This window comes from Lottia gigantea (genome assembly GCF_000327385.1).
Source record: "Lottia gigantea unplaced genomic scaffold LOTGIsca_52, whole genome shotgun sequence".
Taxonomy (NCBI): Eukaryota; Metazoa; Mollusca; class Gastropoda; family Lottiidae; genus Lottia; species Lottia gigantea.
This window is the reverse complement of record NW_008709781.1, coordinates 1,596,143-1,616,727: the sequence shown is the minus strand read 5'-3', so window position 1 is coordinate 1,616,727 and position 20,585 is coordinate 1,596,143. Positions and strand designations below refer to the sequence as shown.

The 20,585-nt window shown below is 31.2% G+C and overlaps 3 protein-coding genes across 3 annotated transcripts; 2 read left to right on the top strand and 1 right to left on the bottom strand.

Moving 5' to 3' along the window:
* Positions 1-6,249: 6,249 nt before the first annotated feature.
* LOTGIDRAFT_234549 (hypothetical protein) lies at positions 6,250-8,591 on the bottom strand. The gene is made up of 5 exons (XM_009062652.1): positions 8,411-8,591; positions 7,975-8,041; positions 7,545-7,667; positions 7,266-7,353; positions 6,250-6,855 (listed from the first exon to the last, which is right to left on the bottom strand). The coding sequence occupies exons 1-5, from the start codon at positions 8,556-8,558 to the stop codon at positions 6,781-6,783; spliced, it is 501 nt and encodes a 166-aa protein (XP_009060900.1). The 5' UTR covers positions 8,559-8,591; the 3' UTR covers positions 6,250-6,780.
* A 792-nt stretch (positions 8,592-9,383) lies between these two features.
* On the top strand, positions 9,384-10,678 carry LOTGIDRAFT_165633 (hypothetical protein; the record flags this gene model as incomplete). Its single annotated transcript, XM_009062651.1, has 2 exons — positions 9,384-9,593; positions 10,001-10,678. The coding sequence occupies 2 exons, from the start codon at positions 9,384-9,386 to the stop codon at positions 10,676-10,678; spliced, it is 888 nt and encodes a 295-aa protein (XP_009060899.1).
* Positions 10,679-11,930: 1,252 nt separating this feature from the next.
* LOTGIDRAFT_234548 (hypothetical protein) lies at positions 11,931-19,686 on the top strand. Its single transcript, XM_009062650.1, has 12 exons — positions 11,931-12,061; positions 12,409-12,568; positions 12,926-13,026; positions 13,518-13,643; positions 14,011-14,193; positions 14,564-14,679; positions 14,998-15,115; positions 15,743-16,024; positions 16,443-16,978; positions 17,304-17,468; positions 17,863-18,012; positions 19,030-19,686. Exons 1-12 carry the CDS (start codon positions 12,007-12,009, stop codon positions 19,192-19,194), a joined length of 2,157 nt encoding a protein of 718 aa, XP_009060898.1. The 5' UTR covers positions 11,931-12,006; the 3' UTR covers positions 19,195-19,686.
* The last annotated feature ends 899 nt before the right edge of the window (positions 19,687-20,585 follow it).

The following is a 20,585-nucleotide window of genomic DNA, read 5'->3' as shown; positions in this document are numbered from 1 at the left end:
TATAAGGACCTATTCATACATTTCTGTTAAAGGAATTTAAAAGATTTTTAATTTTTTAATGTGTATCAAGAACACATTGCATCAATATGCACAATTTCAATTTTCAGTCAGATCTCTGTGGTACTTGCAAATCCATTAAAACTAAAAGTTATAAATCTTATAATTGATAACACCTTTGCCTTTATTATACCAGTAAGCTTACTCATTATTTAAATTCTTCATTCCCTACATGCCATTTCATACAAAAATCTTTACAAAATAATTTAATATGAAAAATATTAAAGATAGCTTGCCAGGCAAGGTAACATACGCCCACTGGCAGCTGTCAGAAATGATAAAAAGGCTTTAGTGACTAAAAGTACAAATTTTCTCATATTAAAGAAATATTAATAGTTTGAATTCATTGATATATATATTTACTGCCAGTTATTTATGCTGAGAAATACCACCAAATTTTTAAAAATCAATATCAATAACCCAAATACATCAAAATAACACATCAATATACATAATCACACCATGTTTCATTAAAATCAATTGAAAACTGTAATCTCTTATGTGTTCACAAATAAATTTGAAGCATTTTTCCTAAGTCAAGGGCAATAACTCAAAGACCGTTCATTGAAATATGAAATTCGAACTTGTCCAAGATCTCATCAATATAAATGATCACACCAAATTTCATTAAAATCAGTTGAAAACTGTATTCTCTATTGTGTTCACAAACAAATTTTGATGCGTTTTTATTAAGTCAAGGGCAATAACTCAAAAACCGTTCATCGAAAGATCGTCAAATTGGAAATTGACCAAGATCTCATCAATATAAATGATCACACCATTTATTAAAATCAGTTGAAAACTGCAGTCTCTATTGTGTTCACAAGAAATGTTGACGGACCAACGGACAGGGGCTACGGCAATATACGTCCACATTTCCATGTGGGCGTATAAAAACAGCCGGTTCTATAGAAAATATTAGATAGAAATATTAAAGTAATCATAAAATTCATATTCATCTTATACATTTTCTACTGTCATTATTGCTCACTATTAAATTGTCAAATATCTGATTTCAAAAGGTTATTGATGAAATCTTTATGCTGAAAATTATGTTAACAATTTTAATTTCACAAAATATCTTATAGGAATTGTCGAAAGTGCAGAAACATCATAGTTACAACAGAATTGATTACAAAATTTACCGTACTCTGCTAAATATTTGCTAAAAGTATGCACAAACTATGCCAATAATCATTGTTATCTGAAAGAATGATCTCAATAAATGTTTAAAAGCTTCAAAACAAAGAAAACTCTGAAAAGAAATCAAATTTGTCAAGATAAAATAAATAAACTTGTAATAAAGCTTACCTGTAAGAAATACGTGTTTTAAAACACTGTTAGAAAATAAGTAGCAAGAAATCTCAATTGAGTATTGATTACCGATATCTAAAGTGGTATACACCGATATTTGAAAAGAATCAAATCCACCTGATAGCTTTATCAAAGACAACAAAATGACAGTTCCAATAAAAACACGCGTAAGAAGACCTCTAAAATCCCTCACGCTTGTCACATTACATCACACATTTAAGACAATTTCCGCATCATAAAAAGTCTCTTTATTAGAAATCAATTGAGATTGTTGGGCAGATGAAGCCATTAAATTCTCTCTCACTAAGATTATGTCACGAATTTAATCAATGGGAATTGAGGAGTTCTACTAGCTCAAGGGGCAATCTGACATTTTTTCTTGAACAATACACAGTTCATGTTTAATTAAACTTAGATACCATACAGTTACACTAGCACTGGAAGCTAAATGAGTTTTCTTGGAATATTGACAGTTTCTAAATCTGATTTTACGAGTGCCTCTAGTCTAAGCCTTAAGTAGTTACATTTAAATCTTAAAATTATCCAATTATCATTTTCAAGTAATTTCCTGTTAAATTATCTGCTATGGCCTGAGAAGGGAGAATATCTGCGAATAATACAGTTCAAATGTGTCATACATTGATAAATGCTGTTGGGGACAAAAATGGTACAATTGAATTTCAATTCTATAACTATCAAGAGCAGTTTTGCAGAGATAAATGTTAAAACCTGAGGGAAAAGCCATTTTTTCTTTCCATTTAAAAACTGAACTCAGATTTGACAATTCAAACCTTCATATTTATTTCATTTTAAGGTAGTTATATTTGTATGAAATAAATCAGCTGACAAAGTGAGCATCAGAATATCCTTTGATATTTGATGATAACAAAGAGACTTTGTCATAGCATAACAACAATGGCTAAACTTTGATTTATCAACTTCTTTTTCAAAAAGAGACTGATTTTAAATATTTTCTAGAACATCACATTTTCAATTCTAACACTTTTAACTTAAACTTTTACAGTGCTTTAAGACAATAATATAAATATTTCAAAATGCAGTAAGTAACCCTTGAGTGCAAACTCCCAATTTTGACAAGGCAGAGCGAAAGTAATACCACAAAACAGGATTCTACTCTTAATGTTAACAGTTAAACAAGTTAGAGAACAGAATTTCCACTTAGAAATTCAATTATCAGGGTAAAAACTCAGCAGGTAATCAAATCTGTGTTCACTGAACTGATGTGTAGTTTAACCACGAAAAAAATCTCTTCAAAATCTACTTTGTTTCACCAGGACTCCTTTAACTTAATGAAAGTAGATCAAACAGTTAAACCTTGAATATATTCTGGAAAGTTAAGTTTAATTTTCCAACAAAAACTAATACAATAACTTGATAAACAGGCGTTATTGGAACTGCTCCATTCAATAAAAGATCAAATATATTTTATACCTCTATAGATATGATCATAATCACAATGTTGGTGGTGGAGGGTGGTTTTAATCGAAGTTATGTCATGAGATCAAGGTACAGCTGAACTCAAAAGAAAAGAAAACTTTGTCATATCTTAAAAGTGAATCCACAGAAAGAATGAAAGAAACAAAAACAAACAACTATATTTTTCAAGGATAACAACTTAGGTTCACAGTTAAGGATCCTTTCTACCTACTGATCCTTAGCCAAACCTCTTGGCATTGATCTTTCTCAGATTATCCACACCCATTTACAATACGTTGACTGGAATTATGAGTGAAGATGACTTATTCAAGGTCATCGGCTTCACAAATCGATCCAGATCGGAACCCAAAACCAAGCAAATGACGTCATGTAAAGAGCTAATAATGCTCTAACTGACTGTGCTATAGAAACTCACAGAAATCAACTATCGTCAACCATTTACTGAAATTCGGGTTACAGAACTAAAGTTTGCTGTTTTCAATATAAAAAATAACATGAAAATATGGAGATATTCCAAAAATCAAGTAAGTCAGAATAATAATGGGTTATCTTGAGACAAACTTTACACAAAAATTCATCAAAATTTGATACACACTTCAAACATATACATTATTTTCATGTGGTAAGACTGGTAAAAGAAAACTACAATATCTCTGATTTCAAAATACAGATCTATTTAAGTGTTAACTATAAAGCATTGAGCCAAGAGAACATTGATAGAAATAAATTGAATCAAAGGAGATGTAAATGATTGCTAATGTTCCCAGTAATCTGTTACTCACTTGACATTAACTCACTTCAAATAGAGAGAAATTACTCCACTAATCTCTACTGGCAATTCTCTAGCCTGCCTTCTGAATACAAATTGTAAGATTAGACGCACACAATTTGAATAATCATTATGATCAGTCCTTCAATAAAGAATAAATGATGTCAAAATGAGACTGAATTATGAATAAATGGTGTTTCTGACAATATTCCTTCTAGTAAGTCACGTAAAGAGATCCAGCATCTAATTTACTTCACTTCATATTGAAATGATTCAATTTTGTGCACCTCTTATAGTACAGTTTCTTCATTCATGATAAAAAACAGTGGAGTTCAATTTCAACTCTTTCAGCTCTTTTCAGAAGCAAAATTTCACCTTTTTTTGTCACTACCAGGGATATTAAAATTCTTAAACATAGTTATTGATATAAAATATATAACATTAACATGAGAAAATTTTAAAAACAATCTTAAACTGATTTTCAAGTTTGAAGAAAATAAACAAATAAACATAGTATTAACTAAGATGAACAACATGGTATTAAGGAGAAATGCCAAGAAATGATATCAACTTCAGATATATTTAAAAGTCACCAAAGTATATCTCTTCATAAGAAACTATTACTGGCACCATGTAGGCTTATCGTGACCTTTTTCCTCAGTTGGAAGAATTTCCAAACCCCCTATCTATATGGATTCACAATCACGTAGTCTTATTCTTTGCCAGTGGCAGCAGTTTTCATATTTTGATTAACTGACTTCGTCCCCATTAAATGAATTAGTAATATGTCACTACAACTTTTATATTGTAAATATAAATTCAGCAGAAACACTTCCCTGTAACAATTTTACTGAAACCTTTCATATTTATGCTTATTACTTTAAATTTCAAAGTGATGGCATAATGTGTACTCATGCTTGTATGTCATGTATACATGTATATTAACACAAAGATATTCTATGACTATCAATTTACTGTTTTGAAGCTGATATTCCAATTCCTATAAAATTGATTTTCTGAGGAAAATGTAAAGGCAAAGCGTTTCTATTCAATACATTGATTGATTTGTTAAGGACCTGTATTGTTGTTATTAATCGATGTTGTGGTGCTGATTTCTATTCTGTAAGCTTACACAACATAATTATCATTAACGACATTATAAATTGGTTAAGTATTTTAATATTCACATGAAGAAATAAAAACTTATGATGATTTACTACTCTCTGACTACAATGATTTCTGAATTGAATTTTGCCAATCATTTCCGTATGAATTGAGATATAAATTACAAAATACTACCAGTACTGACAGTCTTACATGGTCTTTAGGTTGATGAAAATGTCAACCACTGGAAAAGTTATTATTTGTTATTCTAACATGATTTTACAGAGGAGTATTTTCAGTCCAAAAAGTATGTCATTTTCAAGTGAATTTTCTGGAAGGGAAGTGTTAAGATGTAAAATTAGTGAAACTTATATTTCTATGGATCTAAGACAAATTGCATACAGTTGAAAATTTTATTTTGAATATTTATGAAATTTGAGAAAATATTTAATTCCGATCTCAATGTAGTCAGACAGTAGGCGTCTAGAACAAAACATCGAACTAAATATTTCCAGCCTCTCATAGCTATTTTGAGAGAAATTTTGGAGCTGGTGAAGAGCTAGTTTTGTGGGAATTTGCTTGGGTTTAACACCTATAAAGATATATCGAATCTGCCAAACCCCATTACATTCAATAAGAAAAATGAGTTTATTTTTATAGTTCAGTCATACCATCAATCATCATTTCTTACAACATTTACGTGGCATCTATGATTCCATTAAAGTTTTACTAACGAAAGTAACACCTTGACGTCCATCTAAGACTACGACTACGTGCACAACTGAAAGTTCAAGGGTCACACAATACTAACAAAACAAAAGCACCGTTGATGCCCAACACTAATTACAGTCATCGCATTTATAATTTAATAACAGCCTCAGTCAGGCCTGTGTTTTAAGAAAAAAACCTTCAGGCTCAGGGCTGTGGAAATCTCCAATAAACAGGGCTTAGACTTTCTGACACTACTCAAGCCGACAACTGTCAAATTAGCTATCAGAATCTGATGTTAAGGATTGCCTATTAATCCATGAAACGTTTCTTATTAAAGCTTTTTGTTTGGCGGTGTAGGTTGGCAAGTACAGACACCATTTCCTTAATCTAACCCAAGATTAATACATTCTCCCTCAGATTCGAACTCCTACTTAAAGGGGGGTATAAAATGGTTTAATCTCAATTTATCGATTTCAAATACGCAAAGCGTGTAAATACTTACGATTTACTAAAGAAAGCATTTTTCAATTCAGTCGACGCCATTTCCGATTTCTTCTATGTACTGTTAAAGGGAGGCAATTCGTAATAATTTAAAATCATTCAGACCGCTATTAATTCCTTTTCAGAACACCTCATCAAGCACAAGTCAATTTGAAGCAGATTTTTACCATCAAGGGCTATAACCTTGCAAAACTGAAGAAAATAGAGCTTATTCGTTATCTTATCAATACCCATTTTTGTTTTATTGTTATTCACTGAATATAGTAATGTTTAAACGTTGGAACAACATTACACTCCTTTGCTTTTCTATATCGAATTTTCAATAAATGATAATTCCTTTAGAATATGTATATTTTTGCTATGTATAATATCAGCTATATCATATAAATATTAACAAATGCATTTCATTCACTGTAGTGTCAGAAACATCCAAAGGATATCAATTGTAGTTGTTCATCTTCTATAATACACATAGTTTCATGCATACACAGTGTTTCATTTATCCATAATATACTTTAACTTTCCATATCTACTTCCAAATAGATTTACCTAATAATATCAAAATATGAAAAAGAGATTGCTCAATTCAAATTAAGCTTTAAGTCTTTTAGTGATGTAAACAAGCATGGAGTCTCAATTCAGCTTCACCAAGCGGATTTGAGTTTATGAACACCAACAATCAAATTTAATGGAAAAAGCCATTTTTTAACAATATTTAATTTTTGTCAGACCTCTAATCCGAATGTTATTTATATATTATTATACAGGTATATAGAAAAATACACAGTTTAAGCCTCCAAGACCGTGTATCATCCTAAAAATTAGTTTTTTATCCTTATCCCATTGACCACCATTACACTTTCATTTCAACTTGAATCTTCTTTAAGCCGATCCTCTATTTCCATTAATCTTCCATTTAAAGACACTGACACAGCCTGCAACTTTAATTACAAGATAAAATTATTCAACCTGACAAAACTAAAAAATTCTACCCAACTTTCTGTGCAATATTACAAAGAAAAAAAAAACCTTGAATATTTGACCCTAAAAGGAGATACAAAATATAGCACAGAATCAATACATTAAGCAACTAAGCAAATTTTACCTTTGATTGCCAACTTTCATCATTGGTTTAAATAATAGATTTTATAGAGTCTTCAAGGGCTCACATAAATAATAACTGGGTGAAAGTCTGTTAATAGGATAATGTAGCTATTCTTCTTAGATGATCCTCATCATACACTGTATGGGGTTGATAATATTCCTAAGCTCTATCAGTTGTAATCAAGTGCAATGTAAGACTTTTGTATATCAGAATTTAGAATGTAACACTCATTTCTTTATCACTTACTTTGATAATTTGTTGTTGAAGATAATGTACTGAAGGTATGGCTGCTGAACTTAGTGATGCCTTTTGTTCTTCACTACCAATCTGATAGCTGAAATAAATACCATTCAACAGATAAAAATACAGAAACAAAAGCAATATTAGTCCTATGACCAAGTGAATAATCAGAACAAAATCTGTTTAAAAATATCAAACTTTATTTCATACTCTGATATATTTAGTTATGCTAGCTGTCAGTAACATAGTCCTCCTAAAATAGGTATGACTATAAATTTTACCTACCAACTAAGCCTATCAACATATAAACTAAATTTATCTCTTAATTCATCTAAATGAATTGTCGTTGTTCTGTAGATTCTTCCTAAATCAGAATTACATGTTTCACATGCTAAGGGGTTATAAGAGCTGGAAAAAAAAATTATCAATATATTTCTTCTTTATATCAAATCATGAACATGAAATGGTTGTTATTTAGAGTTTCACACTTCCTTCACATCTTAACACCTGATACTCTGCTGCAATTGAAGCATTACATCCAAATAGTTCACAAAGTCAAAAATGCTATTTTGCCAAAAAATAAATTCCAGTCTCTATTTTCCTTTCATTAATTTATGTTTATACAACAAACTTTTAAAACACTACAATTTTATGATTTATCTATCTACTTCCTAAATGGCAACATATGAGAGAATAAAATCTGTTCTCATTCTACCTTCCAAGATCTGTTGTATGTGAAGAGGAAACAAGTTTATCTCGTATTCGAACTTTCTTTGTCACTCCTAAAAGAAAAAAATCAAATAATCCATATAAGTAGGCTAAAAAAAAACTTTTTAATAATTAGAACTTAAAAATCAGATTCCTGATTCCCTGATTAAGCCACACTTCAACCAACATTCCACAAGTTATTAGCACAGTTAATTTCTGTTTCTTTATATTAATTTTTTCAAGTTTTCTTAGGTAGGGCCTGACCCTGAGGTAGCCTGGTAGGTGCCTCTATACTAAATTATAAAATAAAACTTTCATTAATTGATCAAACAATAAGATCTGAAGTGTACACCACCCCACCCTATCACTTTCAACTTTCATGGTTTGTGATACAGATTTGGAATAAGAAGGGGAGGGGTGGGGCCTGGCTGGGGGACACTCACTGTCAAGCGTCACCATTTTTAGAGTGCTGTTTGATGAGACAGAAGCAAATGAATCTCCAATGATAGTGCGACAGTTTTCACACTGAAAAACTATCGGAAGGTCATGAAACGAATCTTTTTTTTCTCTTAATGGAGGTGAAGAATCCATTTGTTAACATAAAAACTTTTTAGAAAGTTGTTTTGGCCGCCATGAAAAGAGTCGTCGATTGTCATTTCGTAGTATTGATCTGTCTATGGATTTCATTTCATTTGTGAAAGAAAAAATATTATGGATACAAAGATTTTTTTGATTCATTAGTAGCGCTCCATAAGTGGTTAAAGCTTGAAAAATACAATTACTACGAAACTCTAAAGAAGTCTGATATTAACCACGTGTCAGTCACGTGACATCTTGATGATCAATGTAAACATCTACACATGTAGTTCTCTTTAATTAATTAATTAATTTATAGGCCTATGTAACCATATTCATGAGTCAACCCCTTTTCTTCCTGTTCGTCTTTAGAATGACACTTTTTAACCAATGACTGTACATTCTATTAAGCTATAAGAAGGCTGTGTCTAAGAATTCTATGGTGACATGATTCATGATTAATCAATTCCATTCCCCCTTGCTGAGTTATGACTAGACTACCGTTATGTATATCTCAACTTGTGTCTTGAATATCGACTATATTATCCTATACAGAAATATTTATTTCGTCTGAAATTAGTCAAATGAGACTAGTAGCAAAACCCCACCTCACTTTAGTGGCCCTCACTTGGCCCCTAAACTAATTCACAGAAACTCCATAGATGAAGGCTTATTTCATTTCTACCTGGATAAATTTTGATAATATGGATATATTGATAGATGAACAAATGAATTTTAAATCAATCGACATTGACTAGCATTTTTTCTTTTAATCAGTTTAGTGCCTCTTTGGATAATATACAACAAATAATTACTGATATTCACAAGACATTGTAAAGAATGGAGAAAGAGGAAGAGATAGATATTAAAGAAATGTTAGAACTACAACTGGCAGAAGTAGAAATGTTAAAGAGTATGTTTCCACAGAAAGGAGAGTTTGTACTAGATGATGAATATGCTGTCAGAGAGATTCAGGCCTATGTTGATGGAGATATACTACTAGATAGCCCTGAGAGTAGGATTGGATTTACAGTTCATATAACAACAGAGGTACAACTTATTATCTTCTACCCCAAAAACTCTGTGCCAGTGTCTACTGTTGTAACCTTTCATCCAACCTAAGTCCTAGTAATGGTAGCATGTAAATGGTCATCCTACAAATGGCAGTTAAAAATCGAAGAAGAAAAAAAAGACTTTCTCACATTTTGTACAATTTTTCACAGATATATTAAGATATTAAAGTTAATAGAATTGTGAAGAAGAAGTGTTGATTACAAAATGTGGAGAATAAAACTGAAATTACCTCAGTAATCCAGCTCCAACCCTAGCATTTTTTAAAAGAACTGTCTTCAATTCAGACAAAATTTTCTCTGCAACTGAATTGGTTCAGTTTGCAAAGTTTTGTTGTGTTGGGATGAATGCCACGTTGTTATCATAATGTATTTTTGTTTTTGTAGAAGTACCCTGTAGAATTAGTAGTTCATCTACCTCATGAATACCCAGCTGTTTATCCAGAAACCTTTCTCCGTACTCAAAACACAACGCGAGAGAGCAGTCGTCGGTTAAATGATGATCTGAGTGAATGTATGCAGAGTTTGGAAAAAGGAGAAATTTGTGTGGGAACGTTAATACAATGGGTTCAAGAAAATGTTGAGAATTATTTTACGGAGGTACAGATTGAAAAAACTGAAAAATCATCTGATAAAATAGACACAACCTTTTCTCGATTGTGGATTTACAGTCATCATATCTATAGCAAATTTAAACGCCGTGATATATTAGATTGGGCCCAGGAGTTAAAACTAACAGGCTTTTCAATGCCAGGGAAACCAGGAGTAATGTGTGTTGAAGGATACAGCAGTATTGTTGAGGAATTTTGGTATCGCATTCGTAGAATGAATTGGAAAAAAATTGCTGTAAAAGAAAAGGAAGATTTTGAAATAGATCCTAATGAAGGAATTGATAAATATAAAAAATTCTCAGATTTTCAAGAGTTATCATTTGATGTGCAAGCTGGTAAAGCAAGAGAATATCACATGAATTTAGGAAAATTTTTTGATTATTTAGTAAAACATGATTCTAAACATATTTTTCCTCTCTATTTTGGAGTTGAAGGAAAATCTGCACCGGAATAGTGATGGTCACTGGCACTTGGTATTTGTTTCAAAAACTATTTCATGTAGACTTATATTTATATTATAATTATTTATAATTAATCAATACAGTTACTGGCATATGAAAAGAAAGAAATTCTACACTTTAAAATCTTCTCTTCCTTCTAGGTTGATTTGATGTTCTTAGTTTATAGTTTGAGGGATGTTACAATTACCAAGTGCCAGTGAACACAATATGTAAATTTGAAATATTTTATTAATTTTTCAGAAATTGTTATTAGCCATATTACTTTGATTTAATTTATTGATTTTTTTAAAATGTATTTTCTGTCTGATAATGTGATATTATTGCATGAATTTTTGGATATTATTTAGAAAGAATAAAATGAATGATTATATTTGTTCTGATTAGCAACTAGTAGGAACCAGAATTGACTTTTTTCTTATTTATAACAAAGTGACAGAAGGTATCATGAGTTGCAATACAACTATGCAAATTAACTGGTTGGACCCTGGTTGCATATAACTAGGGGAAATTTTGTTTTTGAGACTTGTATGATCAAGAGCAACATTATATGGAAAGTCAATGCCGATCTATCTCTATATTTGATATATTTTGCATGATTCAAATGAGGATTTTGTCATCAAATCCTATGTAGCAAAATGCCTGTACTAGTTTGAAATGTGCATTTATTTATTTGTTCATTAATTGAAAATCTATACTTAGCATCGAAAATCCTATACAAAAGTGACAGTCCAAGAGTTTGGGAAATCATATGTTAAGGATTACTTAGTGTAAGTGTATGTTGTGGGATTATCGATACAGATAAAAATAGAAGCGAATTGTGTCCAGACTGTGTCCAGAACCATATCTCCTGTGTTCGATTCTTCTATTTTCAAAGATACCAATAATCCTGCAACATACACCACACCTTGTCTATAAACAGCTTCTTATAGATTGTTACAAAATTTGGTTACATTGGTGCGACATGTTGAATTAGATGAATAACAACAGTTCCTAACAGTGGAAATATGTGTATGAAATTGCTAATCTTATAAGAGACCAAGCCTTTGACTACATTTCTTAATTAGGTAATAGATTTATATAGATTAAAGTATTAAGATCTAAGAAATATTCTGATTGGATTTATTATTACTGATATTAGGGAATTAAGATTAACTACATGGTAACCCTAAACATAATCTACATGTCAGGATTAGTATTCTACTGGCTTTCACTGGGTCCTCACCTCATGTCTTACTTGGCTTTATTTCGGAAAGGAAAATAACAAGAATAATATCAAAACCATGACAGAGATCTAGGCAGTGCTCATATATCACACTCCAAAATGAGGATATTATTTGTTATTTTGTCTGTGTTTTTCATTTCTAAATCTTGTGAAGGTATGTAATAATAGTTATCTATATATTTAACTATATGATTTGCTTCTTCATTTGTAAGCCTTTCTATTGATTTTTAATGCATATAGCCATTTTTAGTGGCCAAAATTCTGCGAATTTGAGCTATTACCATTGCCTTTAGCAGAAATGATTTAACAGTGGTTGACATAAAATGGAAAAGGAATTGCTTGTGTAATTATAACTATTGTTGTTGCAAAAAAAAAACTGTCATTCATCAATGGTTCTCTCTGAATTGACAAAAGATCATCTTAATTTACACATGTTTAGGATACTTATAATCTATCGCCAAGTTCATACAAATTTATATTCATATGCCTTCTTAATTTTAGGTCAGTGTGTGCTACCGAATAATTTAACTGGAACATTTATTAGTAGTAGTAAAGGAGTACTAGAATTTACTAGTAATTCTATATCAGGCTATACTGTTAGTAATTTTGGTGCCTTTGACTTTAACTGTACTGTATCATTTGCTTCTAAACTTATTCTTAGGTAAGTTTTTTTATGTTGAAAAGTTTTATATACCCTCAGTTAAAATGGACATAAATTGCTGATTATGTGTTGGTAATGACTGCTGGTTGTCATAAGTGTTTGATAGGGAGAATCTATGGGTTAAATTTCTACTTTTATTTAGTACTTTTATTTTTGATGGCAACATCTAGGTGCAATTTCTATTTTTGAAAATTTGGAAAAAATAATTTGAAAATGAAAGACGTCAAGTTTCCTCTGCATGGTATTAGGGTGTATTGAGACAAATCTCGATGAAAGCACTGACAACAGAGCAATAGATAACCTTATGAATATTAAAATTTATTGTATCAAGTAGGCTATATGTTTAATTTATTTCAGATCCAACACATTCTCGTATCTAGGATTGATATGGGAAGCGTATTTATGTTTAGATATCACCACTGTATCACAAGATTTGTTTGTCTATAATCTTAATTCAGGTAAGGGAAAAATTTGATAATGTTCTCTGTTTCAAATTTAATTGACCTCAGCAATCAGTCTTCCATCTTTCTCTTATTTTTGAGAAAGTGATATGTAGTAGATTTTACTTGATTTCCATATGAAACAGGCATGAGAGTGGCGTTGTGCTGTTTTATATTTTTCCAAGGTTATCAATGATATTTCTATCTGTGTACTATTTATATTTTCATTCCTGAAACATGATATTTGATTATTAGATTTAACATATTCCTGATGTAAGATAGATTATGGTAATGTGGTGAACCAAATGAAATGAAAATGAACATAAAACTTCTACTGCTCATGAGCAAAGTTTCTGAATTAAAATGGAACATAGCTCCAATTATATCTTGGAGGATTGGTCTTTTGACAGATTATGAGATTGTTTGTGATTATTTAAGTTAACAGAGATATTAAAGGGATGTACAGATTGTGAATTGTTTTTTTACAGTATTGTTTTTATTTCTTCCAGTTGAAGAAGCTGATGCTCAGAATGAAAGAGTGAAAATTTTTGTACAGGGAACAAATCCTAATGTTTTAACTATTTGTGATAGAACATCAATACCAGCAGGTTCATATGAACTTCTTATTAGAAATGGTAATGGTTTCTTAGTATTTTATACAAAAATATATACATGATATTCATAGTGGTTTTGGTTCAATTTATTCGTTTCAAAACAGTGCCTGCAAATTGTTTGAATTTAGTTAGCATACATTTGAAATGTGAGCAACTTCAGTCTAGAAGCGTTAGAGTATTGTATGTTTTCTGTAATCACAATTTTCTGTATTTTATTGAACACATCTTACTTGTATTCAGCCCTATATTCATATTTTCATTTCAATAAAGTTGAATTGTTTTTCCTTCAGAAACTACAATAAACTACAAAAACGCTTTTGTTTTGTCAGATATATTCTAAGATATTTGGTTAACTTGAGGTAATGTTAATGATTTAAAATAATTTCAGGAACAGGAACAAGCTCTGAACAGACTTGTTCTAGTGATTTAGAAGGATATTGGTCATATAGTATAGATAATAATAATAATAATGATAACTGTAGTAATCAAACTACCAGTCTGGATGTTTGTTCTTCTACATCATCACTAGCTTTTAACTACACAGCTTGTCCTACACTTATGGCTTATTCAGGTTTGTAACAACTATTTCCAAAAAAACTAAGAACCACAAGCCTCTTAATGAGATTTGGCATTCAGGTCTTTGGTCAAGAACTGTTGAAGAATGAAAAGAATGGTTTGAAACCTTGTTTTTATTCCTTCGCCAACCAGCTGATAAATATCACACATAAATATTTTCTTGAAGTTTAGAGACCTTACAAAGAATTCTTTATTAATTTGGTCTTAACTATTAAAAACATAATGCTATTAAAGAAAACAAAGAAATATGCTTTTGAGATTAGAATATCTTTCAATTGAATCAAGTGGAATACAAAGTTTAAAAACCCAAGTTGTTCAGAAAACCATTTTTGATTCCACTTCTTTATTTGTTCATTGTATTGTAGCTAGTGGTGTTGTGAATTGTTTACAAGAGATATCTAGTGGTTCTGTTAAATATCTTACTTTGTTAAATACTGATCAATCTACAGATGAATCTACTACTTACAGAGTTACTTGTATGGTAAGTTATTTCAAGATATTTATCCCTTTAAACAAAAAGCACAAGCATATAAAATGTCATATGTCCAAGCTCTGAATGTTAAAATATATAAGGTCAGACTGTAGAATACTTGAAATATGAGGATGTCACATACTTAAGTTCATTGGAAAGTTGGTTTCTGATAGATACTTGAATATGTCAACTATCATTATAAAGTCGAAATAGGCTCATGTGATAAAACGTGATATCCTTTTAAAAGATATGGATGCTTCCGTCTCTCTTGTAACAAACAGTATATCTTGATAATGAATTATAACTGTGATATATTATATATTGTAGGTATATGAAGTAACTAACAATGGTATCAGTTTGACTCAATATCCACAAGCTTGTTTATCAAATCAAACATCAACATCAGTTACCTCCCCCGGTTTAGCTATAACTCTCTTTAACAGACGTAAGTCATTTTTTAAAATACTGTTCAAATATGTTTATATTATGATGCAAAATTCTTGAAAAATCCAGTCAAATTTGTCATTTTCATCAGCCCTATAGGATGCAGAAATGCAGGATGCAAGACTCCAAATCAGATGTATGTTTTTCATCTGTTTGTATGTTGGTTTGTTCCTTCCTTCATCCATCTATCTATCCAGCTTTACCAATTTTAAATGCATGTGTGTAACACAGTGTGTTATAAAAGTATATCTTTACATACCAAATTTGAAATTCAAATTATAACTTTGTCTAATTCAATATCTCTGTTCATTTTTCAGAATCCTGTCGTAAGTTGAATTACATTATTTACATTGTAAATTATTTAGATTCATTTAAACCATTGACTTTGTCATAAATTTAACTTTTACTGAAGAAACACTTCAAAAGAAGTGGAAAGAATTAAAGTAACTGAAGTAAACAGCATTAGCATTAGTGGTCTGTCTAAAATTGAGTTTCAAAGAAGTAGAATTTAGTGAGCATTAGTAGAGTGAGCATACAAACTTCATGGACTTGACTCAAATCTTACATCTAATAGGTTGATCTATGTTAAGTGAGCTAATGAATAAAGTATGTATATTTGATATTTCAGCTGTGTCAACAACACCTGAGCTTTTAGCCAGTGCTACAGCTAGCTGGGTCTATGCTGTAGTTGTTCTAATAGTCCTCTTAGTAGTAATATTTATTATAATAATTGGTATCAAGGCCTATAAAAAACACCAAGAGTCTAAAGATGAATCTCGTGGTATTAAGCCTGATACTGTGACTACTACTGTAAAAGTAGAAGGTGAAGATGTAAGAGATGGTACTAGTAATAGTGATATGCCTCCTGATATTTTAAACTATCTACAGAAAGAACACAGTATGCCTAGTAGTAAGTCATCTTCATTTAATAATTGGTATTATTACCAATATCCAGCTTTTATTGGACTCTATCTCATGACTTGGAATTTGATATAGATTAGATTTTTTTACATTAATTTTTAAGGTTGTCATTTTTTTTATGCTACAGGTAAATCTATTTAAACCATCAACTTCGCCTAAATTTAATATTTAAAAGGATACTTTTACTGAAGAATCACTTCATTTTAACTAGACCCATCAATTAGACCCATAGATTTGCTGTCAAATACTCTCGGTTGACTTTATTTTCAGTTTGCAATAATGACATCAAATGAAATAGAATATTGCGCTCATAAAGTTTTGTTTCTTTGATCTTCTTGATAATATTTAAAGTATAATGGAATAACCTTCTTTGATTCCTGTCATTGATATTCTGTCATATTTTCCAGGTACAGTGAGTAAAGATGATGATATCCAGATAACAATGAGTACACCAGTTCAACCATTTAAAGAAGATGAGAGTCCAGGACCACATTCTATAGAACTACCAGGTGCTATTACTGACTACCACACCATAGGGGGGATACAACATCCCAATTCTCCTAGACCAACAAAAAAAAAAGGAGGAACTACACCCAAGACCACACCTAGAAACACCCCACGGAACACTCCTAGAACACCTAGAGGTGGCATTGTACCAAGATCTATTAGTAATCTTAGTTTAACCAAGAATAGTCCCAGAACACCCAGAGGTGTTGGAGCAAAGAGCATCACACCACGTGGAGCGACTGTTAAACCCATTGATAGCCAGCCTAGAGTAAAGAAGGGTGTTGTTCCAGTTATGGGACCAGCTACTAATGATTTAGGACGGGGTCGAAGGTTACCACCTATTGTAGAATCAGTAATTGCTGCCAATAAAATGAGGAAAAGTATTGGAAATAAAGGTTCTAAAGATGCCAAGAAAGGAATGAATATAGATAAAAAGGTAATAATTATACAATAATAACAATTTCAGCTGAACAACTTTCTGAACGACAATCATAGTTAGAGTAGCTGACTTTTGTGTTAATAGCCAAATACAATACAATATATAATGTTTTTGATTGGCTGATATAAATTTGTCTGAAATTCATCAATTACCAAAATCTGATTAAAAATGAAAATAATTATTGCATCCAAATAAGCTGTCCCAAGTAGAATTTTATTAAAGGTGTGCCTAATATAAGCCTTTGTCAATAAGATCAATAGTGTGAGGACATTTATTTATTGTTTGCCTCTTGTTACATACTCAAATATATTTTAATTTTTAGACAAGGGCTATCGAAAGAGCTGATTCTGCAAAGTCTACAACCTCAAGAGAAAGTATAGATTCTTTTACCAATTCACGTCCCAAATCAAGATCTGTATCATTCCGTCAGGATGTAGAGGCCAAGAAGAAAGCCAAGAGAATGAAATCCATGTCTTCAATGAATCAGGTAGATAGAGAATTTTAATACCCAACATTTGGCTAAGAATATCAGGGTTGGTTCTACTAGATTGAAGTAGAACCATGGTAAATTGCACCAATAAAAATCATGAGCAGCCTTGACAATGAGACATCCAATTTTGAAAGAACATGTCAAATCATAAACTAATTATCTAGATACAGAGATTTCAGGCATGGCAAGGTTAATTCTTTAATTCCAGGTTAACAGAATCACTTAATCTCAAGAAATGATTCATAAAAAACTTTGGTCATGTAGTCTCATTGAAAGGAATAACAAGTTGGAAATCTAGTTTAAGAGGTTCTTGAATGGCCAGTATCATTTGTGATCATGGCAAAATAATTATTGAATTGTTCCTACTATGAGTTTCATGATTTGATTTCAGTCATTTGATGAAGACGAGATAGTCCTTCCACCCAATATTTCACAGATGAAAATCACCCGAGTTGATATTCCAGCCCTGGCATTAAGAACAGCAGAGTCAGAAATGAAACTTCAAGATATGGATTCCAATGCACCTAGTCCAAAACAGATGGTAAGTGACTGCAGTTTCCATGGTTACAGAGAGAGTGCTGAGCCTGAGGTTAGATCTAGTTATCCCAATCAAACTGAGTTTGTTTTTGATGTGGCGTCTGGTGTTTGGAATAAAGGTGGAGAACATTTTGATGATGATCAGAGAGACTTGGATGAAATGGATTCAAGCCTGTCATACTTTGAAACTGAGTCGGACATTACTACCACAGAAAGTTCTATTTATTCTAAAAGATCTTTAACTGTGTCCAATCTTAGTCGACACAATTCAGCTCGCTCAGAAGAACACGAGGGATTCGTAAACACTTGGCTTGATGAAGTGGATGAAATCTCCTTATCTTCTTCTCCCAAAATGCCAAGTCCAGTTTCAGTGAGCCTCCAAACTGAGGATTCGGTACAAAATAATTCAATGTGTCAACAACAAAATATTGAGAATGATAATGTGGAAGGGAAGTTACCAAGAGTTACTTCTATGAAAAGTGGTATCCGCAAGAAACGCCCTCTTAATTTTTGGGTTTCAATGGCAAAACCATCAATACTTTATACCAGGGATTATGTTAATAAATTCAAAAGGAAGTTATTAAATGATGTCAGCCCTAAAAATGTTCAGTTGGAATCTTGGGGATAAGGTGTCAATCTTTATACCAGTTTGATAAGCATTGGCTCAATTTACATGTATCTTGCACCATTTTTAAATTGAATGCTCTTTAGCAAAATACAAGCTGTACAAATATGAGACTTGGGTTTCGAATTTTTTGATTTTGGCTCTGAGCCTTTTGTTTGATGTTTACATTTGTTGGAATTTTCTCATGTTTTAATACATGAAATGTAAATTAAAATGTGAAAAAATCATAAAGACATTTTATTTTCAAGCTTTTCTATTGGACAACTTGTTTTGTATACTGAAAAATATATGAAAATTCATTTTTAGAGCAAACCTGCAAGGTCCAATTAAAGAGTTTGTAAAATGAATGAATTGAGTTATAAAATGTAAATAATAAATGTATTTGGTACCTTGCAGGTTTGGTCTACAGATGACAATGATAAGGTGGAAGATGTAGAAGCAGGAATAACTATCAGAAAAGTTTGGTTGGAACCAGATGACCCTACAGAAGAAATCTGGGCCCGTGTTTCTAGTTTATGGAGGTTAGGTCAAACATGGACTGATAAAACTATCAATATGTAGAATAGAATATTTTATAAGCCCTGCATTCAGTAAAACACAGTATTTCTTAGTGTTTGTTGTTGTGAGTGTAACAGGTAACTGAAGGAAAACAAACTGTTTTATTGAAACTGAATGCAGGGCTGGTTTGAAACTCTCATGGTTTTCATCATATGTACTATACAGAAAATTCAGAGCACCAATTTAATCCTTCAATATTTATCACTACAAGTACCAAAATTTTCATATGAAAACTTACTTACATTTTCAAGTATAAAGATGAAAACCATGCATGCAAACAGCAGTGCTTTCAATCAATATGTTGACCAGGTTAGCCTAGGAGCAAGGGTAACTTTACAGTTCATTTCAACCGTTGATGGATGAAAGCTTGCTTATCCTACCCATCTTAACATTGTAGATATAGATGTAAACATTGTTTTATTTAAGTTATTTTCTGTTGATTATGAAATGTAAATATGTATTTATTTTTATCATTTATTAAATATTTAAACCAATTGAGTTCTGTTTAAACTTTTACTTTCCCATACATCGATAACAATTCAACAGAAACAGTTTATGGTTATTTTTTGCATATGATTGCAGACCATCTTCACTCAAGATACTATCTTGGTGAATTCAAGCACTAGGCAGTGATTAGTTATTTAACACTGCCTTCTAGGTAATCTGGAATGGTTTTTGAAATTCACCCTTCATGAGCATAAATATATTCTAAAAAAACACTAATCTGTTGAATTTTTTGAGTTTTTTTAGACAAAAAAAAAACAAGCAATGATAGAAGTTAAAAACATCAATTGATTTTTAACAATCATTAACATAAATCAATTAATGAAATATAATAATTTTGTTGAAATAATTGATGCATACATCTAAATATCTGTCTTGCTCCCAGAGCTCGATGTTAAAGATACACTTTTTGCAAGGAAAATCCATTATCCGTTTGTTTTAGTCAAATATACAGAAAGAACACAAGTGATGAAAGTCTAGTTTTACAAGCGATTATTAGCATATTATTCAATGCAAATAATACCAATTATTTCAAAATATCTATAACATTTGCAAAGAATGTCTATATTTTCATATACCGGTACCTATAACTTTTAACATAAGCTGGAAGTGGGCGTTATCTTGAAGTTTACCAACCAACAGTTTCTTTATCTGCTTTATCACCAAGCGAAGCAAAAATTACAGAGAAAGTGCAGTATGAACAACTTATTACTACAATTTCAATAATAACAGAGAAACAACTTTAAAACAGAGACAAACTGACTTAGAATATTTGATTACTCATACAACCCTTATGTAAAACTATACATTCTATTTAAAAGTTATAAATATATATATGTTATAATGTTTTTAAACCAACATAGTCTATGACTCTATTTGGTAAAGGTAAA